The 25,000-nt window shown below is 46.0% G+C and overlaps 1 protein-coding gene across 1 annotated transcript in view; it reads right to left on the reverse strand.

Annotated features, from left to right (window-relative positions):
* cdh4 (cadherin 4, type 1, R-cadherin (retinal)) overlaps window positions 1–25,000 on the reverse strand; it is a gene marked incomplete at both ends in the record, with an annotated part of 180,779 nt that overhangs the window by 66,265 nt on the left and 89,514 nt on the right. Inside the window, one exon of the mRNA XM_084440981.1 lies at window positions 3,202–3,428. Coding sequence (XP_084297107.1) covers window positions 3,202–3,428 — 227 coding nt within the window. The remainder of the gene's footprint in view (window positions 1–3,201; window positions 3,429–25,000) is intronic.

Raw genomic sequence — 25,000 nt, forward strand, 5'->3', positions numbered from 1 at the left:
TCATTATCTTTTAACTATTTAAGTCAAAATTTTAAATCGACTATTAACAAGCATTTAATAAGTCATCAACTAACATTTTTTGGATGATCTATTAACTATTTATAAGGGATAGTTATTCTAATGTGTTACCAAGACCACCAAAATAACAGATCAGATGCAGTCTTAAAAGCTGGTACTGGTACCAACAAAGAAACATGCAGTACAGCAATATGGAGGACCGGGATAACTGGAGACAAAGATGAGAGACTCGTCTGTGGACGACCCGATGATGATGAATATGCATTGTGCTCATCTATAACAGGCTACAGCGCCCACTCAGGGCTGAACTGTTTGTCTGACAAGAGATAAACCAGGTCTGCAATTAATATAACACAATAACGGGAGAGCAACAAGTCCCTGTGTACGTGTCAGCCGGTCCCACACTCTGAAACTCCACATGTGAAATTAGCTGGTAATTGAGCTGTCTATCTTTTAATCTCCTCTGAGGGAGATGATGCGTTGGTATAGAGCCTCTTCATTTGGGCCACTGGCCCGGTACTGTAAGAGGGTTGATTACTGTATGTTGTGCTGAGCTGTGGTTAAGTAATGTGATTCAGCTCTCCCTCTCAGCATCTGCCTCTCCGATAAGAGTGTGGATCAAATGACAATGGCTGACATTTCTATCTACAGTATATAATTGTGAACATCTATTTACTGTAAAATAATAAAGGAGATTATTATCATAACAAGTGCACAGAAAACCTGTTGTCCCCCATGCGTGATGCGTGTTCCTTTGTGGAAATGACAGAGCGATTGCGTCATGGCAATGCTAAGTGTATGCAGCGTTATATATAACTGCTTGCAACTAAATCAAAGGATTCTGTTTAGTATGAAGCTTCTGACCATTGGGTTTCATTCGCCCTGCTTCTCAGAGAATGAGATGTTAATTCCGTCTAGAGAGCATTGTTCAAAGTACACTAATGGACAACCATTGCATAAGATCAAAGCATAGCTGTGGGAAGCTTCTCACAGTTGGATTTAATTAACCCGTGCTTCACCGGTCATGATCATTACAACGAACGCAGAACTTTAGAACTCAACAAAATAAATGACAGTCTTTCCAGACTCCCAACCTAAGGGCAAGACTAAAACATTGATGGTGGGGCATATACCTGTATATGACCAAGCCATACTCTATCTCTGATCTATCCAATGCAAACCTAAATAAGAGTCATCATAACGACTATAAATAATAATAATAATCGTACCTACAATGCACCTAACCTCGATACTAACTAACTGTAGTGTATGAGAAACAGTAGGTTAGTAACATAGAGATAACTTGTAGAGCAGGCACCAAAAGAGCTCCTAAGCTTGTGAAGCTCTAAGCTCTGTGGATTTCATAAGCGTGTCATGCTTTTATGGCGCAATCCTCATTAGAGCGGAGGCTCATGAGTTGTGATATTAGCCTACACTAGGCTATGTAGCTTAGCCTACGCCCCCGAATGCACGACTTGGGAGACCGATCAGACCAAGGTAAACATACAAATGTACGATATGATACAAATGTACATACAAACATACAAAAGTAGCAGCATAGGGGATAGCGTACATTTTAATAATAATTATTATTGTCTTCGGACGTGCGACTTGAATTGCACTCTTTGCGAGTGAAAACGAGTGCACCCAGAAGTCATTCACATCCGGATATCACTGCGCCCTGGAAATCATGCGCCCTCGTGAACCTCTGCTCTAATGAGGATTGCGCCCTAAAAGCATGGACTCTTTCATAAGTAGAAGCCCCTGAGACACAAAGTATATATTTTTGTGTACAAAGCAAAAATGTATTGGCAATAGAAAAAAATTAACTATAGCTACTGTGGCACTCCTAGTGGTGGACTCTGGTACTGTACATCTCATAGGACGAAATGTGGACTCTGTCTCAGAACGGACTAACGGAGGCTCTGACAGTCACGGTTCTAATAGTCTCCCCCGATATGGAAAGATAATGGTAATGTTGGGGTAAAGTAGTTCTTCCGACCACTGTTAGATACAAGAGGGGGGATAGAGGGAGGGGCGTAGTAAAGGCCGGAGGCGGGGATGGAGGGGTGGGGGATTTGGGGATGGTATAGGACAGGACCAGAGGACAGGGCTGTCTCTCGGTCCCCTGAGCCTCTGGCTATCTGCAGTGCTGTTTGTCATTGGGAGTCACAGTGGAGGAGGGAACGCCTCTGTGCTATCGGGAAGGACACCACAGCCCACACCACCCCCACCAAAACACACACACACACAAACACACACACACACACACACATCAGCATTGTGAGAGGTGGATTAGGGCCTCTGGTGTACATGGCAGTGCATCAGATCACTGAAGCCTTTCCTTTATTAAGCATTTACTTTGCATTGATTGAAACAAACCTGGAGGTTTTGATCACTTATACTGAACTGCACATAACTAATTTCATTTTTCATGGCTGCATATCTAATGAGACAACTCCAATTACTTATTCCAACTTCTCTACGGGGCAAGAAAGCAATTTTCCGCTACCACATAATCTGAAAACCTACTTCTTCTACACCACCACTTACTGTATTCATATCTGAATAAAATGTGCCCAGATATACCTAGAATAAATTGTAAGGGCCAGGTAATATATATATATATATATATCAATTTAAAACATATTTAAAAACTGGTTTTCCCATTTCCATTTGATTGCTGCAACATAATTATTTCCTGTTCTATTATTGAATCTCTGTCTTGCTTCCTACATTGTAGGGAACATAATTACATACTGGTACCACATCACCTGATTCTTGTCTTTCTCCGCCGGACTGGAACATTAGCTCAATCAATGTCAATTATTTCATGGTCTCCATTATTGTTCTGCAAGGAGTGGGCAGAATTCTAATCCCCCGTTAGCAACACCCATCCACTTTTTCATGGTTAGCTGTGAAGCCCGTTGGACTCTGGTTTCAGCCAAATATGTTAATCCATAAAATAAAAGCAGAGAATATATGTTCTTTTCAAAGTGAGTTATACCAATTAGAAATGAAAACCTATAGCTGTACTGTAACTAAGGGTATTTGCAAACAACTGACTAAGTGGCAAGGGGGTGTCAAGTGTGAAGATAGCACATGATAATATACATCAGTGGAGGTGTGCCATGACCTGACCGATCTATACGAGGGGCGGTGTGTACTGTAAGTGAGACTCACCTGACTCATAGGTGGAGAGGAGGGGTGTCCAGCCAAGGCCAGTTTGACAGTGGTCTCCCAGATGTGGGGGTCATGAACTCCTCTGGCGGTCACCATGAACTGGACTGGTTCAGACAGGTTGGCCACTTCCTGTTCAGCATACACTGAGCCATCCGGGTGGACACTGAAGTTCGGGTCACTGCTCACAAAACCCACCTCCCTGTTGTGCTGGCAGTCCTCAAACTTGACTAAAGAGAAAGGGAGAAAGAGAGATGGAGAGAGAGACAGTCAGACAGACAGACCGATAAAGACATAGGGAGAGTGTGATAGAGCGAGAGAGATACAGAAATAGAGACAAAAAGAGAGTTGAAAGAGGTGACAGATCTGTGGTGGAGTGGATTGACTTTGATTTTCCCCCATTTCCATGCCATCTTTTCTCTGTCTCTTGTCAGCGTTAAAGTCTGAGGTAAATCTAACAACATATACGTGTTTTCCCAAATACTTTTGCTTTTCCCTGCATTCTCGAGAGAAAGCAGGGAAAAATCACACTGATTCAGTAGACTGTGAAACTCTTTTTCTTTCCCAGTCAAATTTCCCATTCCACATACTTTCTTGCACACAGAACACAATCTTAAATGACATTTCAGGGCTTCCGCCTGACTGAGACAATGGAGGGACACACATACAGTAGAACAACGTGAGGAATGCCAGTCAGTCACACTCTCTGGTCCGCTCCCTCCCATGGGGGTGGAGTGTGAGGTGTACGGGGGAGGGTTGTGGCTGACTGTGGTCTTTCCGCTCCACAGGCGAGCAGTTTGTGCTTCCAATGAGATCATGATCAGAGCCGACAGGCCAAGAAGTGTGAGAGAGAGGGAGAGAGAGAGAGAGAGAGAGAGGGAGAGAGAGAGAGAGAGAGAGAGAGAGAGAGAGAGAGATGGTGTCTGTACATTCCACTATGCTATTCTACTGCAGTGATGATCCAATGCTGTCATCACCGATTCCATTTAAACTAGCTTCATTCAGTTAATGAGTGAGCTGATTCCGTCTGAGCGGGGGCTTTCCAGACACACAGGAAGTGTAAACATGTCTTCCTATGCAGAGGGACATACTGCTAGACATCTCTAGTTAGCAGATGGCCCCATTACTGGCACCTGAGGGAAGCTTCCAGAAGCCCAGGGCTGTTTAGTGAGGAGAGCGTACTAGGGCCGACTGAAGAGACACACAACTCATAATCAATCTGCGTCACTCTGTCAGAGGCTGAGGAAACACTGGGGGAAGAGTAGTAGACTTGCAATCACGTACGCACAAACACACACACACACACACACGCATACACACACACACACACACACACACACACACACACACACACAAAACCCAGCGGTTAAAAGTGCTTTGTGTAGATCCCTCATTCTCACTCACACTGATAGCAAGACAAATTGATTTTATGAATCACCTAGGGAACAGATTGCCCATTAGGATTTTTTCAAATCCACCATGAAGAGTTCTGCACAACAAGCTTTTTTTTTTTTATCAAGCCATCTATCCAATTCATCGCCCAGCTTCCTGTCTAGAGATGCAACAAACAGGCTAATAAAGATCTCTTCAACATCTGCAGCACAAACCAGGCTGCTGTTTCACTCAGACTGCATAGAAATGACAAACACAATGTTGACAATGTGGGCATCCATTTACAGTACACCCTCCATTCTTCCTCCTCTGATATAGTACTACACGATAGAACACAGCAAGTATTAGTTGTTGAAGAGATTGATACTGTAAGTCGCGAATAAAATGAAAACTCCTATTTCACTGTTCTCATGTTTAAGGGTATGACTGTGAAGTCGGAAATAATTGCACACCCATCGTCTCATAGCGCCATATCACGCTAATTGTCCAAAGACACAAGGCAGTGCCAACTGACAGCAGGCAATATTATGCAAATTATTCTAATTAGCATTAACTGAAAAGCCTAGTTGTTGTCATTTTGGTAGGTCTCTTGTGGGGTGCAAGGGAGCAAGGCTCTGTGTGTGCGAATGTGTGCACATGTGTGCGCATGTGCGTGTGTGTGTGAGAGAGAGAGAGTGTGTGTGTGTGTGTGCGAGTGCGAGTGTGTGTGTGTGTGTGTGTACGAGTGTGTGTGTGTGTGCATGTGTGTTAGCATAAGAGAGGCTCAGAGGGCATGTCTGCACTCATGCCCCTGCATGTGTGGGTGACAAGTGGGGCTGTTGGAACGGGAACACAGGTGTGGCGTGGCGTGTGTGGCATGGCGTGCGTGGCATGGCGTCGTGACAGGAAGCCTTTGATTCCCTGTGGAGGGCGTTGTGTCAGCTCCCAGGCGCTTTGTTCAAGCACGGCCCCCCTGATGATCTGCCAGGGAGGGCCGGTTGACCGGTCACACGGCATGCTACCCATACTCTCCGTTAGAGAGGAAGGGAGAGGTGGACAGAGAGGAGGGTGAGTGATAAATCGTGACGGGTGACGCAAGAGACGGAGAGAGACAGAAAAAGAGAGAGATAGAGAGAGAGAGAGAGAGAGAGAGAGAGAAAGACAGCCTTGCAGAGAGGCAGGGCCGTTAAAGGCAAGCCAAGTCAGACCAGGCCAAGGTGCGCGTCGAGCTTCTGCCAGGTGTTTTTTATTTTCATTTTTTATCCTTCCTCGGCGGTCCTTTTTTAGAACGAATGAGGACAGGAATCAAATGTTTTGTTTTCTCAGCCTCTCACCTCCCAGCTGGCGGAGCAGCCCTTGTTAGAAAAGACAACGACAGGTTCAATCAGTCAACGTTACGTCTAGCCTAACTTTTAACGTCTAGCCTAAAGTTTTATCATCCCACCTGCTTATCTGGGCCTGGCTGTTTAAACATGAGGGCTGAAACCATGTACTGATGTACCCATGTACACCTAGGCTGCACCATCCACGATCCTGCACAGCACACTTGACAAACGGAGAGATGGCAGTGGAATAGCCAGGTCTCTGTCCATAGTTTGTGTCAGCAGTAGAGATGGACTGATTTGTTTCCTAGGCTCCTAAGGACACTGAGCGGGATCCCGATACCTGTATGCTGTTGTCAATTGTGTGTGTGTGTGTGCGTGTGTGTGTGTGTGTGTGTGTGTGTGTGTGAGTGAGAGTGAGAGTGAGAGCGTCTCCCGTAGACTTCTAGGAGGCCTGATGCTGTGGAGGCAGTAGGCTAAGGCGTGATGGCATTCTGCTCCGCTGCTCTGTGTGTGTGTGTGTGTGTGTGTGTGTGTTTGTACCGGCGCAGAACATTCTGTTCGACAGAGGGGCCAGCGCAACACGAAGACAGAGGGAGCAGGCAGCCATGACCCCCTCCCCCCGCTCCATCTCCGCCCCGGACCACGCCGTCTGTCAGCGCTGACAATGGCCGTCACGCTCAGCGGAGTGAGCCGCCCCGGTGCAACACCAGAACACGGCCGCGCTCTCTAGCTGATGGACCGCGCCGTACCCTGGAGGGAGAGTCGGGAACCGCCCCCATATGGAATATTGGATGTACCTACTGTAAATGGCGGACACGCTGCCGCTGTCCACGCTGCGCTTCGCTCCGCTCTGTCCTCGACGCCACCTGTTCTCTGGCCCTGTGCAGCGATTTCCTTTCACTCTCTCCTCTCCTCCGCTATCCCCATCAACCTCTCCTCCACTATCCCCATCAACCTCTCCTCCACTATCCCCAACAACCTCTCCTCCACTATCCCTATCAACCTCTCCTCCACTATCCCCATCAACCTCTCCTCCACTATCCCCATCAACCTCTCCTCCACTATCCCTATCAACCTCTCCTCCACTATCCCCATCAACCTCTCCTCCACTATCCCTATCAACCTCTCCTCCGCTATCCCCATCAACCTCTCCTCCACTATCCCCATCAACCTCTCCTCCACTATCCCCATCAACCTCTCCTCCACTATCCCCATTAACCTCTCCTCCACTATCCCCATCAACCTCTCCTCCACTATCCCCATCAACCTCTCCTCCACTATCCCCATCAACCTCTCCTCCGCTATCCCTATCAACCTCTCCTCCACTATCCCCATCAACCTCTCCTCCACTATCCCCATCAACCTCTCCTCCACTATCCCTATCAACCTCTCCTCCACTATCCCTATCAACCTCTCCTCCACTATCAACCTCTCCTCCACTATCCCCATCAACCTCTCCTCCGCTATCCCTATCAACCTCTCCTCCACTATCCCCATCGACCTCTCCTCCACTATCCCTATCAACCTCTCCTCCACTATCCCCATCAACCTCTCCTCCACTATCCCTATCAACCTCTCCTCCACTATCCCCATCAACCTCTTCTCCACTATCCCTATCAACCTCTCCTCCACTATACCTATCAACCTCTCCTCCACTATCCCTATCAACCTCTCCTCCACTATCCCCATCAATCTCTCCTCCACTATCCCTATCAACCTCTCCTCCACTATCCCTATCAACCTCTCCTCCACTATCCCCATCAACCTCTCCTCCACTATCCCCATCAACCTCTCCTCCACTATCCCTATCAACCTCTCCTCCACTATCCCTATCAACCTCTCCTCCACTATCCCTATCAACCTCTCCTCCACTATCCCCATTCACTCTTTCATCTCCCTGCCCCATTCCTCCCCTTATCCCACTCCTTCCATCTGTTCTGTTCCTTTAACTGGACGCCCCTCCATCCTCAGCCGCTCCCCACAGACAGACGGACTGTTGCTGGCTCTCCGCCAGGCTCTAATGTGAACGGGCCAGTAGGAGGCCGGCAGCCCTGGCAGCAACTCTCTGTCTGCCTGGACTGAAGTAAGCCTCAAAGGCTCTCCACTCACACCCTCCGACTGGCCATTCCCAGAACCGTGGTGATATAATAACCTCTTATCATGTGGTTTTCACAGATCCATACTGACTCTTTAAATGACACAATGTACTCTCTCTCTCTCTCTCGTTCTCTATCTCTCTGTGACACAAAATGGATGCAGCAGAAGCAGGCCAGTTACCAGCTGTAGACACAGGTGACAGCTACAGTATAGTTCAGCCAGCCATGGTGAAGAAGCGTAGGTCTGTTTTTCTCTGTTTTTCAGAGGCTGTTTTTATCTCTGCGGTGTCGCAGCGCTAAGTAAACAGTCTGTCTTACACCCAGCAGATTCTCTCAACCCGACGGTCCAATCAGTCCCTCCCCCTCAATTTGCAAATCACAATGATTTAGCGGAGCTGCGAACGGGTGCGAGGGAGGGGCGGAGCGGCACCGAGCAGGCTGCTGTGAACAGAAACATGGCGCCTTTACGCCCAGGCTACACAGAGCCTCGCGTCAGCGTTGCATCAACAATTGGGAACGTAGCTATTGTAATCAAGGAAAGGTGCTACGCCGCCCACGTCGCGTCAGCGTTGAGTTGCGTCCGATGGCTGCATCCATAGTAAACATTCGGCGAGATTTGATTTTTGACGGCGAACGCATGCGTCCACTCACGTTATTTATTATACTTTGGGTTCATTTCAAGAGCATAGAGCAACTTGTAGGCTATGCCTACACTACTTCGAGGGGACATTGACAATAAACTTTTTCCACTGAGAGCGGGCACTTTTCAAAAGGGCTATAAGCTACGGTTATAATAATAATATTGTCTACAACCTGTGCACCTAGTTCCGACCTCGGGTAGGCTGTAGTGATTTGGAGGTGATTCTGCGGGGACTACCTTTCACTTCATTGAAAAAGGCTTTACAGACTACAGGCTACGGTTATAATAGCCTACAACCTGCGCAGTCCGACCTGCATATTGAGATTGAGGTCTTCTGAACTGTAATAGGCAAGAGATATAGTAGAACGTGACGCTAACCACAGCTGGTGTAGCTTGTATACCGCAACGTTGACGCAGCGCCGATGGCGACATGACGTGATGTCGGCTGTGTAGCCTGGGCGTTAGTGGGACAGAAGTTAACTCATCATGGAAGCTTGACGTTATGGTTAAGGGGTGAAGGAGAAACTCTCCGGATACTCAAGATGTCTGCCATATTCATTGATTTTGTACTGTACTTGATGTCAGCTTCGGTGCTTCTTAAAGCAGTCCATGTCTATAAGAGCGGATTCCAATTTTTGGTTCTTATACTACTGAGCACCGATTTTCTGTCAGCGGAAAGGCCTCCACCAAGACCATTTTCATGCCGTCAGTAGAAAGTACTGCAACTTTTCTGCAAAGGCTTCTGTCACAGTTGGAAATTAATTCTGCCCCTGGCTTCGCAGTCCCCCGCTCCAGTCTAAAGCCCACACATTTTCTTGTGACAGCTCCGACGCTACAAGAAGGAAGAAAAGGAAACTGAAGTGCTATGGAGAAAAGAAGTGTGTGTGTGTGTGTGTGTATGTGTGTGTGTGTGTGTCACCTGTGTGGATTGAGTGTGTGTGTGTGTGTGTGTGTGTGACAGAGAGAGAGAGAGAGAGAGAGAGAAAGGTGGGGGAAATTAAAATGCTATCTGCTTGGATTTGTGTGTTTCAGTTTCACTTTAACAATTTGTGCTTGTTATTTGTGGCCGCACTTATAGGCGGAACAGGACCATGGCACATAATTAGTGTGCTGTCACACCTAAACCACTCCCGGCGTAGCTTTTGGCTTTTCTATGGTAATAATAAATGGTAAATGGACTTCACTTATATAGTTGTTGTTATAGCAGTTGTAGTTGTTATATAGTTTTATCCAAAGCACTTTACAATGGCCTCTCATTCACACACGCATTCACACACTAAAGATGGCAGCAGCCATGCAAGATGCTAGCCTGCTCACTGGGAGCAATTTGGGGTTCAGTGTCTTGCCCAAGGACACTTTGACATGTGCACAGGAGGAGCCGGGATTACCCCCTACCCACTCTACCTCCTGAGCTACTGCTGCACCCTTTCCTCATAGAACGCTAATTGGCTGATCGTTTTTTGATCAGGCACAAATGTATCTCTATCGAGCTTTGCCAGACTGATGAGTGGAGTGAAACAACGTGAGCTTGAGAGATCAGGACCGTCTCACGAGGCTACTGTATAAGACCTGAGCAAAGCTCGGCAGATCTCCACTCCTCTCTCTTATCTCTGCATTAGTCTCCTCTCATGGGCATGGCCGGAGGACGCTTGGGCAGGAGAGAGAGAGAGAGAGAGAGAGAGGGAGAGGGAAGAGAGGAGATAAAGAATGAGTGCAGGAGCAGAGCAGAGCGGATGCAATTAAAAGACTGGGTCACAGATCGCAGTGCTAGGCGTCAGTGTGATTAATACACCTCCATTCAGCCCAGGAGCTTTTCTCTCTCTCTCTCTCTGTGGGTGTGTGAGTGTGTGTGTGTGTGTGTGTGTGTGTGTGTGTGGGCAGGGTACTCTGACTAAAGAAATGTATATACCGTAGCAGAAATGTTACAGTTTTTACATTTGTGGTGTTTAAAGACGTGAGTATATAGTGGGTCCATGGATAAGGAAGTGGGTAACACTCCATATACATCTGTATACCCTCCACTACACCACTATATATATATGGATTGTATTACATAGGCTACACTGTATGCTATTCTAAAGAATCCACAACTAGGGGGCAGCAGTGTGTCTCCTGGGCCTGAAAACACACACTATCCCTCAGGTGCTCTGTTCTCAAGGTTCTTATGCTTGTGATGGCCTACACCTAACACTTCCCCAAAAAGAAACAATTGATGCCTTAATCTTATATTATTTATGTAAAAAACAACAACTATGACTGTCCAATCTTAAAGGATTAACATGGTGATTTTCACTTTTTTTGAGTTTGAACGTGCTATTTGCACAATAGGACATTGAAGAAACACAATAAAAACATTAAATATATCCGTTTTGTCGTTTTTGAGAAACTGGAAGCGTAACATTTTCAGTCCAATTTGACTCGGGGTAAAAATACTCCGAATTCGTGACGTTTTTCCCATTCTTGGCGTCACCCTAAAGTTTGAAAATCCCGCCTCCACTCCCCTGCACCCGCCTCCAACTGAAACCTGTCTGCCTCCCGCACCTGCTGTCTTTGCGCCGTTTCACCATCTATCCAACATGGTAAGGCAGCTCTGAACCCTTTCTCATCTTGAGAATAATTGAATAGTTGCAGTCTCTTAATTTTATATAATTTGTACGTTTTATAGGCCTAATTGTATTTGTGGTTGTCATACATATTGGGAAGTTTTCACCATGATCTCCGTGTCTGAGTAGCCAACCTAGCTACTGTTAGATAAACGAACCATAACGTTAGCTGTAATTGGCAACAGTTTTTAAAAAGCTGTCTGATCCAGCTAGCTATCTGTCTTTATCCAGCATGTTGACGTTAGCTAGCCTAATGTTTGGAATGTCAGCTAGCTGTGTTAATTATCCTAGCATGCTAACGTTAGCTCTCAATGCATTTGCTTTTGGTAACGTTAGCCCTCCAGTGCAATGGGACAAACACAGCGCACCATACTGTACTCTTCCCTGGCATAAACACAGTGCACCATACTGTACTCTTCCCTGGCATAAACACAGTGCACCATACTGTACTCTTCCCTGGCATAAACACAGTGCACCATACTGTACTCTTCCCTGGCATAAACACAGTGCACCATACTGTACTCTTCCCTGGCATCAAATCTACTTGCACCAGGTGCAAACTGTGCTGTAAGGTTTCCGAAGCGATAGCCTACCATAACTGTTGTGAGCGTGCTTTGTTGTATAGGCCAATAGTTATCCAAGTCAAAGTTGGATATAAGTCAGTTTGTCTCCACAAGAATCTCCCGATTATCTCTCGCTCAAACTTAATTCGATATAATGTAGACTTACTGATAAATAGCCTATTGTTGTAATTTATGCTGTTTTGCATATGCAAAATAACGATGCTATTACTAATCGCTTTTATAATTTGCCCCCTTTTCTTGTAGCCAGATCACTACATTTCCAATACTGGGACTCGGGAGGTCCAGGTCCCGCGCTTCAGGGCTCTGGGGGTGTGCAGGTCCTGGAGGGCAGGTTGCAGCCAATGTCACCTAATGATATTATAAATGTTACAACACCGCCCTGTTTTATGAGAAAGTAGCCTATGTCTTAATTTAATGTCATGTTGTATGCGCAACAATTACCTCGGAAAATAAAGACGTAGTCCTACCCGTGCGGGTTTTTGTCATTTATTTATTCTCACATTGAGATCTTAACTTGATCAAACACACCTGCTGTGTACTGAATCGTTTGTCCTAAGGTCTTGTATTGCAGCGTTGTGATGCGCATATAGAGGCTACTGTGCTAAAATTATGACTACATTTCAGGGTGGGTGGAGGTGAAGATGTTAAGTCAAGTTATGTTCCTTTCATAATTTACAACTCCAAATAATTGTAATTCTGCAAAACATTCTGAAAGTTGTGTAAGGCTTATCATCACTGTGGCATCTGCTCCACATAATGTTGATCATCCCAGCACCTCGATCCGACCCAACTTCAGGAAGCATTGCGCATTTTGGGATTAAACAGCTCCAGTAGCGATATTCTATTATAACCAGAGGGCATTACAATAACATTCAAAACGAGATCTATTGACTGCATGACCTGTTAGTCTCCAGACTCCGGAGTAGGCTATACCCCTTGACCGCTGCGCTCACGGAGTCGTGGTGCACGGCCCTCTGTCTCCAAACTCATCGATTATGTTGAATCGCTGCGCTACGCATGCAGTCTGCCACATATTAGTAGGATCAGTAGGCTAGCCTATATGTAGGCTACATCCCCAGCCCCTTTCTGCAAAATGTATTGTGTTGCCTTTGTATGTGAAATGAGCTATAATGATTTAATTGATCTGACCAATAATCAGTTATTGCAGTGGTATTCCGCTCGATTCCTTTATATCACCACAACTGACAGATGTTGAACCCAGAACAGTAACGTTTCAGTGTTCAACTGGCTTTGTTGGACACCTACTAAGATAAATAACGTTAGACTGGTGAACAATGCGGATGTTATGTCGGTTTCACAGCGCAAATGATCTGTCTTCTGGCAAGACCCACAATTGCAATTATTTGACTAAATAGGTACTGTTCGTAGCTGGCTGAAAGCTATCACGTTAGTCTAATAGCCCAAGGCTTGCGTGGCCGGCTGCAGGGTGCTTTTTCCTCTGTGTCGTGGGGGAGACGTGTCGTCGTTATACTTTTATCGTACTTTTCCCAAATAGGCCTAATGCAAATTCGAGGATACGGCCTGTTAGGTAGCGTGTATCTTTATAATGTTTGGGGGTTAATATAATATTAAGGACTTTGTAAATGCCCCTGGTAAGCAGCTAGAAAAATGGCTATTGATCTGGCTGTTGTGCGATCTAGCTCGTGTTGTCTAGCTCGGAGCGGTGGTAGCTATGGTAACGGGGCACACGCCTGTCAATCAGAATGATTCCAGTTGGTCATTTGCTCAGAGAACTGTCAATCAGTTGTTAATAATCACGCCCAGTTTTGAGTGAGTGAACTTTTTGAGTGGCAGATTCAGACCTCTAAAAACATGTTTTAAAAGAATTTGTATGGATGAATTCTGAAATAGTTAAACACATGTGTTTTGTTGTTGCCTAAAGATACCTGGAAAGTGTTATATTGAACCACCATGTTAATCCTTTAATGAACAATTTTTTCTTCCAAGCCCATCCCACTGGCCCTGAGAGCAGAAGCCGTGCATCACTTCAGAGATCTAACACCTGCTTCAACTGAACACCTCATACATCCCCTACTAGTCTCAAATAGCCAGACTGATCTCCACACTTCGCCTGGACTGTACCATTCGGGGATAGGGGAGGACGGACGCTTTATTTCTTTAAACCAATCACACTCATCCAGATTGCTAGGTTGTTGTTGTTTCACATACTCTTCATATTCCGTCGCCACTGATTGGACAGTAATAAACAAATGACAAGGCTTATTGGGGGATAACCTACATCTGGTGAATCTAATCCCCTACTAATGACCGACCGTGCCAAGTGGTCTCGCTGTTCATTTCGGAATCCTATCGCTATATCCTCAGAAGTGGGAGGAAGTAAACAACATCCAAAAGCCTTGCGATAAGCCCGCGAGAATCTCTCTACAGAGCCTGGTCCTAACGAGACGCTCTCCCCTCTGACACGGAGCACCCTGGACAAGCATAGAAGTGATGTTCCGTTCCTTTCATCTGGCACTTGCTCCGCAGACCTCGCCTGCCAGCCAGGCCTCCCCTACGATCCGGCTCGCGTGGAGAAGGGCCCACTTTATCACAGAAATATCTTTTCTAAGGAGAGAGCGTAGCACTGCCTCGAGGTTACATCCTGTTATCTCGGCGTACCATATAATCACGCCACGTACAGTAGCCCTGAGCTATAGGCAATACGAAGCTATGCTGGAGTGGACAGTGAGATTGGTCAGGGGAAGCAGAGGGGCTACTGGGAGATATCTATGCTGCTTACTCAGGCATATCTAATTACTGACATCTATGGTGTAAACAACCATCAGTGTTTCTCCCTTTTTAAACATAAATACAGATTCATACAGTATTCACCTCTGCAACACTTTTGCAACAGCCACCTTTCTATGGCAGCTATGCTGGTGGCGAGCAGGTTCTGAATCACAGCCTGTCTGTGTATGGGTTCTATAGGTGGATTATTGTATATAGAGAACAGCAGTCCTCCTGCAGTGTTTACTGCTTGAGTACCCACCCACAGGTTATTTTTAGCCAGTCAACAGAACACCGGAGAATAAGCTTAATAAATACAAAAGGACTAAAGATGTGCTTCCTGCTTCTACCCGGAGGGAAACTAGAATGCCTTCAGAAGGTAATCAGCTTTTAATTTCCTATCTCTTTCATTTTCTCTCACTCTCTCTCTCTCTCTGACTATTTTTCCCCTTTCTTATTATTAACATAAAAGTGTTATTTTCCCAGACTGGTGATTGTTAAGCTGCCGTGTTCTGTGTCTTAATTTGATACTCTACAATTAGTGTAATTAGCATTACAAATACACACTTAGAGAACAGCTAAGTATCCATACTGTATACTGTAGTTCCTAATGAATATTCAACAAAAGCAAGCAACATATTCACTAAGAGAGAAAAAAAAAAACATTGACATGGAGTAATGATGTGTTCACTGCAATGGCGAATCACTCTATTTGAATGCCAGGGACAATTTAAATCAACAAGATGGTAGAAGGGAGAAGATTATCCATTTTAGGCTTGCGAGGGATGAAGTCACCTGAAACACCAGAAGAGTGAAGCTGAGCAGTAAGCCTACAGAGAAAGCCTATGTATGGCATACGGTACGGACGCTACTAAACTACCTGAAAACGACACTGGTCAGATAAATCCTGATTGCCTGGGGGTTAAGGTCGTCAGGCTCTACAGGCAGGCCAGTCTCTCTAGGCTGGATCAACACCGGTGATTAGACTTAAGACAGATCTCCTTCATTATCCCTCCCTCTCATCCCTCTCTCTCTAATCCTCTCTCCTCTCAGAGTCCACTAGCGCAGGAGATCGCCATGGGCCTGCCATTAGTCTCCAGCCCATGGACCGGGGGACACAGTCATCCATTTATTTATTTTTGCCTCAGAGCACATCAAGGCCATCCAAGAAGTCAGGCGAAACAAATGAAGTACTTGTGTTTGACATCTATCTGTAATTGCTCCATTCTTTTCTTTTTCTGCTCTTTGTCTTGGAACTTAAGTGATGTTATGGGATCGCAGGAGTGATGTATCAATTTGTCTGGCTTCACTCTCCTCAGCGGAAGAGCACCTGACCTGGGGACGACAAGACATCCAGGGCAAATCACTGTGGAAGTAAATATTCTCCCAGATGTCCATTTGTCAACTGAAGTTACCATCTTGACGTTCACGATAAAGGTCATTCTATTGATCTCTCGTATCAGAACAATTGCTTTCATTATCATCAACAGTCTGGGTCTGCAGTCAGTGGGGATTGACCCAAGCCTGCAGGCAGACATCGACCTGGTGGCCACTGTGTACCACACGAAATAGAGCGAGAATACCATACAGTAGCACCATAGGGTTACATCTGGGTGCTGATGGCTGTCATTATAAGCGTAATTGCTTCTGCGGCGAGTGAAATTGAGACAGTAAGCTTTGCATTGAAGAGAAAACGGGAATCGATGCTGACTGATCTTCACCCCGTAAAAAACACTTTACATTCAGAGCTTCTCTTCTATACCTTAAGGAGAAAAAAAACATTAGAGATGTCTGCTAGTCTGCACACACATAAACATACTGTACTGAACCAACCCCCAGGCCCAAGCCTAATCTCCACCACACACACACACACACACACACACACACACACACACACACACACACACACACACACACACACACACACACACACACACACACACCTGTCCTCTGGTAAACCTGTCCTCAAGTAACCATTTGTATCAGCCATCTGTTTTTACCATAAACTTCAATACGGAGAGAGTAAGTCATGCAGAGTACACTGAACACTACAATATTAATTTAATTAAAACATTTGCTTTGAGGTCATTCAGAACCATTCCAGAAAATCAATTAAAACAGACGTACACATTTTGATCTTGAGTTTCTACTTTGCCTGCTATTTGCTTTTGATCTCTTCTGAAGAAACAAGATCAGCATAATGTTGGAAGGCTTCAACCAGGCTCTCTTCAAAATCCATTTCATGTCTGAAGTGAAGATGTAACTTCAAATAAAAGTGGATTTAAATAGTCAAAGAGATCAAATACTACACAGCAACACCCTTCTGAGGAAACTGCCACATCTAAGAACACAGATTGGAAAGCCAGATATTGCCGTCTGTTTTCTTGAAATACCATTGGTAATAGCACCCACCCCCCCCCCCCCCCCCCCGCCACACACACACACACACACACACACACACACACACACTGTCATCGGGCCTATCAGCATCCTTTCTGTTGGGGTGTGCATCCCCCAGTGGTCTACACGTCAGCCATTGTCCTCTCCAGATGGAAGATGCCGGATGGGCCGGCTGCCTCCCCTGCTCTCGGTCAGCTATCTGCAGCCAGGGAAGAGGAGGCGGGTCTCTCCGGGCCCATGGCGCCAAAACCATTACTCTTATCACCACAGGACAACTCACCACAGCATAGGAAAAAAGACCCTCCAAAGGTCAAACGCGGGCATCTCTTTGTATATATGTTTACCCCCACACCCCCTCTTCTCTCTCTCTCTCTCTCTCTCTAGAGATAGTTTGGTATTTCTCATTAACTGATAATATATCACTCTTGACCTTGTGATAAAAAATATATATATTAGCCACAGATGAGTCTTCCATCTATAAAGAGATCAGGTCATCCAGGTTATCAAGTTAGGAATGGGTACGTATGTTCTACCAACAACACTGAGTAATTGTAAAGTGTGCGTGCGTGTGTGTGTGTGTGTGTGTGTGTGTGTGTGTGTGTGTGTGTGTGTGTGTGTTTGTGTGCGCGTGTGTCTATAAAAAATCCTATTATTCTGAGCCTACAATTCTGACTGGGCTTATGGGCTCCAAGTCTGAGCCGCCCAAGCCCAAACTATGCTATGCCAAAACAACTTCTGCGGAAGCTAATCCTGTATTAATCAGCACCTACAAAAGCCCCAACGAAGCGTATCGACCGTCCAGCACCTCGGCTGGGCCCACCTGCAGTACAGTACAGTCTGTCCCCCATATGTCTTCCTCCCACTGCAGCCATCTGAGAGGTGACAGAGAGCAAGATGAGGACATACAGTATGAGGGATGGTGGCAGCCGGTCCCACCGGCCATGATGGCGGCGCCGCATCGATTCAGCCCCCCCCGATCCAGGGCCCGGGGCTCAGGGCGCCGGGCCCAGAGAACAGAACTTTCGGCTAAGTCAGCACTACTCAGCACCTCTACAACTCCCCTGGATCCTATGAGAGGCTCTAAGAGTGGAGAAAGTGAGGGGGAATTATAATTCCAGACTGCGTCGACTCAGAAGTTTGCTCATAGGCTGCTGCCTCCGAAGTTGCACTGAGCTTTTTCGCAGGGTCAAATAGTCAGTGCCTGTCAGGTTATGGCACCGGCGTCAACATTAGAGACTAAGACATGTAATGTACAGTAAGTCTGAACCTGAGTTTGCATAATCCAGGTAGTTTTTGCATAATCCTGCTAACAGACAAATAAACACAAACAAACGCCACCGAAAACATTACCTCTACTTTCACTGGGGCAAAGGTAATGATGAGGCACCTGTTCTCCAGTGTTTCAGGAAGATAATACAAATTCAGGATGAGTATTTCCTATGAAAACGATTGCTGGGGAAATGTCAAGCCGACTGTCATTAAAGACACTCTGACATTTTTATGCCGTCTTTTAAGACTCGCGATTCAGTCTTTCCTTACAGAGGCCTAATGTATTTCCCTCCTCTATGGACAGAGTTCAGACAAATGAACTCCTTTACTCTCTGACTTCAGTGAATGGAATGGAAGAAACAATCCAGTTTGTAATCTAAGTCTAATCCTGTGTGGGGACAGTAGCGGAGGAATATAACAGGTAGAAGGAGAGGGACAGAGAGATAGAGAGACAGCGGTGCAGACAGACGGAGAGACGAGGAGAGGGAGCTGGGCCTGAATATGAATTCTGCAAACCCCGACCCCTGTGTTTGTACAGTACATCCCCGTTCATTTTTGATTTTAGAGGACAGTACAGCAGTAGGGCAGGAGGGGAGAGAGGAGAGAGGAATATCGGAAGAGAGAGAGAGAGAGAGAGAGAGAGAGAGAGAGAGAGACGTGATGGAGTGACAGAGAGAAAGAGCAAGGGAAGATGAAAGTGGAGAAAAGGAAGAAAGAAACAAAAGGGGTGGAAAGAGGTGTCCCCATTGAGCATCTAAGGCAGCCTAGTGGATGAAACACACTCTGACACACGGCGTCTCTGTATTGTCTTCCGCATCTGTCACTGGGCACCGAGGGCACGCGCGTCCTCACCAACACACGTATGGCTGCTGCTGCTGCCTCATGGGAATCAAAGTCCTCAATGAACATATGTGTACTGTCAACGCTGTGGACCATCTGTCTGCCGCCGGTCCACAACCTTTGTGTTATGGGATTCAGTGTTATTTCCCCGTGAGTATGACCCAGATGTGATCGTGGGTCACAAAATAGCCAGGGGAAGGAGGTGGAGGATGGGCATTGTGGAAGAAAATTAATAATCCAAATAATCTTGAAAAAGGAAAGCTTGTGCAGATCATCAGTATCTCCATTAGATATTTTACATACAGTGATAGCAGAGTTTCTCTCTGACTAGGGCAGTCCCAGTTAGATACAAACAATTAGCAATATCAGACACCTTAGTTTATCATCATACAGTAGGGTCGTCCACAGACCCAGTGATGATGAACTAAGGTTTCTCATATTGCTAATTGTATGTATGATCATGACTGGTGCAAAAGTAGTATGTGTACAGTAGATGAGCTTGTCTTGTTTTGGTTCCTTAAGAAGATAAAACAGAACCGGGAGTACTTAACAGGCCAGGGGACACAACTCATTCCTGACTGCAATAAAGCTATAAGCAAACATAAGTAATATGTAATCTTTAATGAAGCCAGCATAAGCAACACCATTTATTTAACTTCCACACCACCTGTAGTGGAGGAGAGGGCCAGGGTTGTGTGTCTAGTCTACCTTCAGCAGCAAAAGCATCCACACTGAAACATACCGAACCTCTGGAGCTGCTCTGCCTTAAACCCAACAAAGTGCTGTCAGACTGTAGAAGAAACTTGTCAGGCCAGAGGCCCAAACCTTTAAACCTCTCACAATGTCTCTCTCTCGCCCTCTTGTTCTGACTCACTGTCAACTCCTCAAGCTCTCCATTCTCTCTCCCTTCCTCCAATGCCCTCAGCTACAGTAGGTACAGGGTAAATAAACCATTCATCTCTGGCTTGGAGACTCCCCCGCCCCCCCCCACCCACTGTAACTAATGTGTTCAGAGTCTCTCCACATATCCCCTGACACGTATCACACAGAGGGAAGGGAAAAAAGAGAGAAACAGAGAAGGATTTGGAAATATTGTCATTTACATTTGCGACCCCATGCACTTGTCCTGTTTGTCGTTCTGGTTGGTGTTACAACCACATTGAAAATACATAATTCTATCATCAAAAGAGAGCGGGCGTGGCATTTTGGCTCTGAATTCATCACTGCACATCAAGAGGGGATGAATTCATCTCTGCACATCAAGAGGGGATGAATTCATCTCTGCACATCAAGAGGGGATGAATTCATCTCTGCACACTCAGAGCTGTAGGTGGTTTGGAAGCAATTGAGAAGACTCCTTCGATCGTGGGACATGTTTTGTAGCTGCAGAGGACAGCTGACTTGAAGCAAGAGGGAGGAGGCATGAATGGAGTTGCAAGTTGTGCGTGAATTTAGGAAGTTATCAAGGATGTCATATGGCTGTGACCCCCCCCACCACACACACACACACATACACACATATAAAGTGACGGGCAGATATGCAGCACTATACACCCCCCTTCCTTGTTATGACTTCCACAGTGTGTGCCAATGTGAACTACAGTACATACTGTAAGCCGCATATGAAAGGGTATTTGCTGCTGTAATACAACAGGCTCCAGTGGATTTACAGAATTAATCTACTTGTACAATATCAGCAGAACACACTGAGCCCCGAGTTTGACTCCCCGGCTAGAGTCTTATTTTCGGGGTGGATATACAGTCCATAGTTCCAGATCAGAGATGTAAGATAATCCCATACAGTACATGTCATCAGGACTTTAGCTGATGTTTGGTGAAGAAGAATAAATCTTTATTTGACCATGGGACACATGGTAACACACAGTCGCCGATGAAATGTTCTCTGCTCTTCACCCATCGTCCTTCCTCCAAGGGCAGCCGGAAGCAGGCAGTAGGCAGTGTGATGTGCCCGGGGGGAAACTAGGGGCTCCTGTCCATCTTCGCCAGGGACGTAGCGGTCTGTTCAGGGAGTTAGCGATCTGTCCTTCTGCATGTTTTGGGTTCTTTATGGGGGAAACCCTTATGAATAAAGGGAGAACATGCAAACTCTGGAGACCTTCTTGCTGTCAGGCGACAGTACTAGGTACTGTACTGCGCCACCATGCCGCATGTGAGCGGTTTTGGGGTTCAGTGTCCAAGCTGGGATCGAACCGGGGACCTTGAGATCCCCTGCAGGCCTCTCTACCTCCTGAGCAACGTGCCGCACCATGTAGCTTTGTCTGACCATCTGAGTAATCCCATTCAGACCTTGTGTTCAGAGAGGTACAAAGACGTCTGCTGAACTCTGTTAATAAAACGTTTTGTCAAAATGAAGGTTGTCTATTAGTGGCACACCTACTGTCTATATATCGCTTCCAATAATTCACTCCGGCCTTGATCCTCTTTGAACCTGGACAGCAGATGCGTCCTCTCAGGTTTGATAAACACTCTGCTTAGTATTATTCCCGCACATCAACCACAGACACAAGTGTGCTGAAGAGCTGCTTTTACTCAAAGCCAATGAGCAGTTAGAGATAATGATATCAGCCATAGAAACTACCTCTGAAGGCCAAAGGAAACGTAGGAGGCATAAAAGCAGCAGCAGCAGACACGGAGACATGCAGGTCTAGGAAATGTGCCTCTAATGTGGACAAATGTCACTGTCTGTTCTTTCCCAGCATTGCTTTTCTCTAACCTGACCTTTAAAAAAAACTAATATGGTGACATTAAAAGGAAAGAGACAACATAGCCTTGTATGGAAAGTGGAGGGGGGGACTGCCACTACTGCTCTTCATCCCCACAGATGAGGAGAGGGGGAGAGGGGCAGATGGATAGGGGAGGAGAGGGGGAGAGGGGTAGGCAAGAGAGAGAGGGGAGAGAGGGAGAGAGACAGCATGTGTAATTTGCCGACAAACGGTATTCCTCTGAGACATCACTGTCAGTTAATAGGTCATAGTTATGAACGCGTAAAACGATCACGAGCCTGTGTGGCACGTCGCGGCATTTTTGGCCGACAGGGTAAAAAAAAGAGACAGAATGGGAGTGAAGAGGGAAGAGAGGAGAGAAAGGAACGGAATTAGCCAGATAAGAGATAAACAAAACGAGAAAGGCACAAAAAAGAAAAGAATACGAACGAGAGAGAAAGCCTTTGAGCAATTTATGATGAGACTAGAAATGGTGCTCAGAGAGCACAGACCTCCGCCCCTGAATGCAGTTTGTGGCTCTGTGCGTGCCAGAATTGAATGGGTTCCAAATTGGCCCATGTACAGCCCTCCACTGAGTTTCATGAAAAGCGCTCTTGTAGTTTTTGTGTACTTCTAGTCCAAAAAATAAAAGGCGCTGAGTGGCTGACCCTACGCTGTCGCTGGGGCATAGATAAAAAATGTTCTGAATTTGTTTTTTAAATATATATTTTTTCCTTTTTCAAAACTGCTCCTCTTTCTCATTTACTATACAGTTACAGATGTAAGCCTTCCATAACAACTATGAATGAAGCCTCACACACACCCAAAAGCCTGCACACACACACGAACACGCTAACACAGTAACTGGTGAATTTACTGTGAATTTACTTCCTTAACACTGGCAGTTGGAACGCAATGAATGTCAAGCTTAAGAAAGCACTTGTATTAAGGATGCCAAAATGATAGCCTGTCACACAATACACTGAACATTCCTCAGGTTCTTATTCGTTTCCAATTCTGTTGTTCTTTGGTCAGAGTACCTTCACTGGAACTCAAGGATGTTCCGCATTCTGTTCCGTAAACTGTCTAATGTCAAACCCTTATAAGTCACACCTGTGGAACTTCCCAAAGGCTTTTCAGATACTTGAGCACTGCAAACCCGTCACACACACACGCACGCACGCACGCACGCACCACACACACAAACACACACACCTGGTGGAACAGAATGACCTGGTTCTGCCACAGCCCTTCAGTCATCCCGTGTGCACACACACACACGGTGATGTTCATCTCTCACTCCTCCGCTCTTCAACCCCTCTCACCTCCCCGTCTGCGCTCCTCTCCTCTACAACTATCCCAGAGGAGGCTCCCAGAGAGCAGACCCCCTCGATGGGCCTGTTAGCTCATTAGCGCAAAACCGCACACTACTGAGCACAGCCTGGCGACGCCGGGGTATTTTCACACGTCCTACAGAATCTCCTACTGCTCCGGTGAGCTGGAGATCAGCCAAATGCTACAGCAGCTAATTGGAGGATAATGCTAATGATCTCATCATTGAGAAGCCCAGACTATATCATCTGTATCCAAGGGTATTACTGTAAAAGTAGACAGAGAGAAAGGAGGGACCGTTGGGGATTAGGGATGTTAACAGTTAATCGACTATCGATAAGAATAAGAATTTATTCGAGTTAGATTTGGTTACTCGTTTGTTAATGGAACAGAATTTTTTTTTTTTGGGAACGAACATTATTAACGGGAGTTGCATGAAAATGTACAGTAATCATGATTTAAGGTCTGACTGCACATGAGGGTGCCACGCCACTTAGAGAAGGCAAAATTTCAAGGACACAGCAGAAGAAAGACAAAAATGAAGCGACTAAGGCACAGTCAGGCGCGGGACATTCTTATCAATTAATCGACTATTGTTTGTTAAGGTAAACAGTTATCGATTATTGAAATTCCTTGGGGAATCCTATTGGGGATGTGGAGAAGATAATGCTGAGAAGATGACGAGAGCTGTGAAGAGTACACGTATTGACTTGAAGATGAGCGATCACAGCACGCCAGCAACAACCATGTGATCATAACAAAGTTGTGTGTGTGTGTGTGTGTGTGTGTGTATGTGTGTATGTGTGTGTGCGCACGCGCACGAGCATGTGCATGTGTGTCTGCGTGTGTGTGTGTGCGCTTATGTATGTGTGTGGTACAGTATGTGTATTCATGTAAGTAGGCAGGGATAATGCTGTCCCACCATTCCCTAGCCCTGTGTTGTGATGCTGTGATACTGTCATTGTAATCGGGGTCTCCTGAGATGTCGTGTTGTCCCTCTACCAGGCCCAGAGCACTGCCTCCTCTCCAAGCATCATTAATTCATTGCATTGGCATGGGCTAAGGGCAACAACAGATGCATAATGAGACTAAGTGACATCATTACGTGGGATTGCAATAAATGTCAAGCACAATGAAACGAGAAGGCTCTCATCATCTTAATTAAACTGTAGAGCTTCCTTTGGTAGCGGGATATTCATCAAATGTTAAGTAGCAATTGCACTGTCGCATGACTTGCATCAAAGTTACCGAGTGGACTGTGGTCCTAGCTGTGGTCCTAGCTGTGGTTCTAGCTGTGGTCTTAGCTGTGGTCCTAGCTGTGGTCCTAGCTGTGGTCCTAGCTGTGGTCCTAGCTCACCACTGTGGATGTCACTGTGTGTAATCAAACAGCTGTATTAATCATCTTGTTTTTCCTCAGCCTCAGTTGTTCAGCTTGAGACTCAGGAGACGGCAATTTTCTGTTTGATTAATCAGATCTAAGACGGCTGGGACACTTGTTTTTATTTGTTATCCTGTAGGGTGTGTTTTATTTTCTGCCTCAGTCAAACACAGATTCATTTATCACACCCTTTCTGGAAAAAGACACCTGTCGCCCGGCTGGCACCGGAGCGAGATTAGAGAGAGAGAGAGGCCTGGGGGAGAACATGCGGCTCCTCGTCCTAAATATTAACCAGACGCCTCCGCAAAACCTGCTGATGCCAGCCACTTCTGGTCGGGGCGCGTCGGCGCGCCCAAACCTCTATGGACGCCGGTGCCCTACTTGTGCAGAGGTGACCCCCATGTGTCTGCATCGCCCTCCCATTCACCATTGTTATTTATGAGCTTGTAAAGGTGTCCTTTTACAGGGCCACTCACAGGGAGAACATGCCACC

This window comes from Borostomias antarcticus (genome assembly GCF_949987555.1).
Source record: "Borostomias antarcticus genome assembly, chromosome: 7".
In the NCBI taxonomy this organism is placed as follows: domain Eukaryota; kingdom Metazoa; phylum Chordata; class Actinopteri; order Stomiiformes; family Stomiidae; genus Borostomias; species Borostomias antarcticus.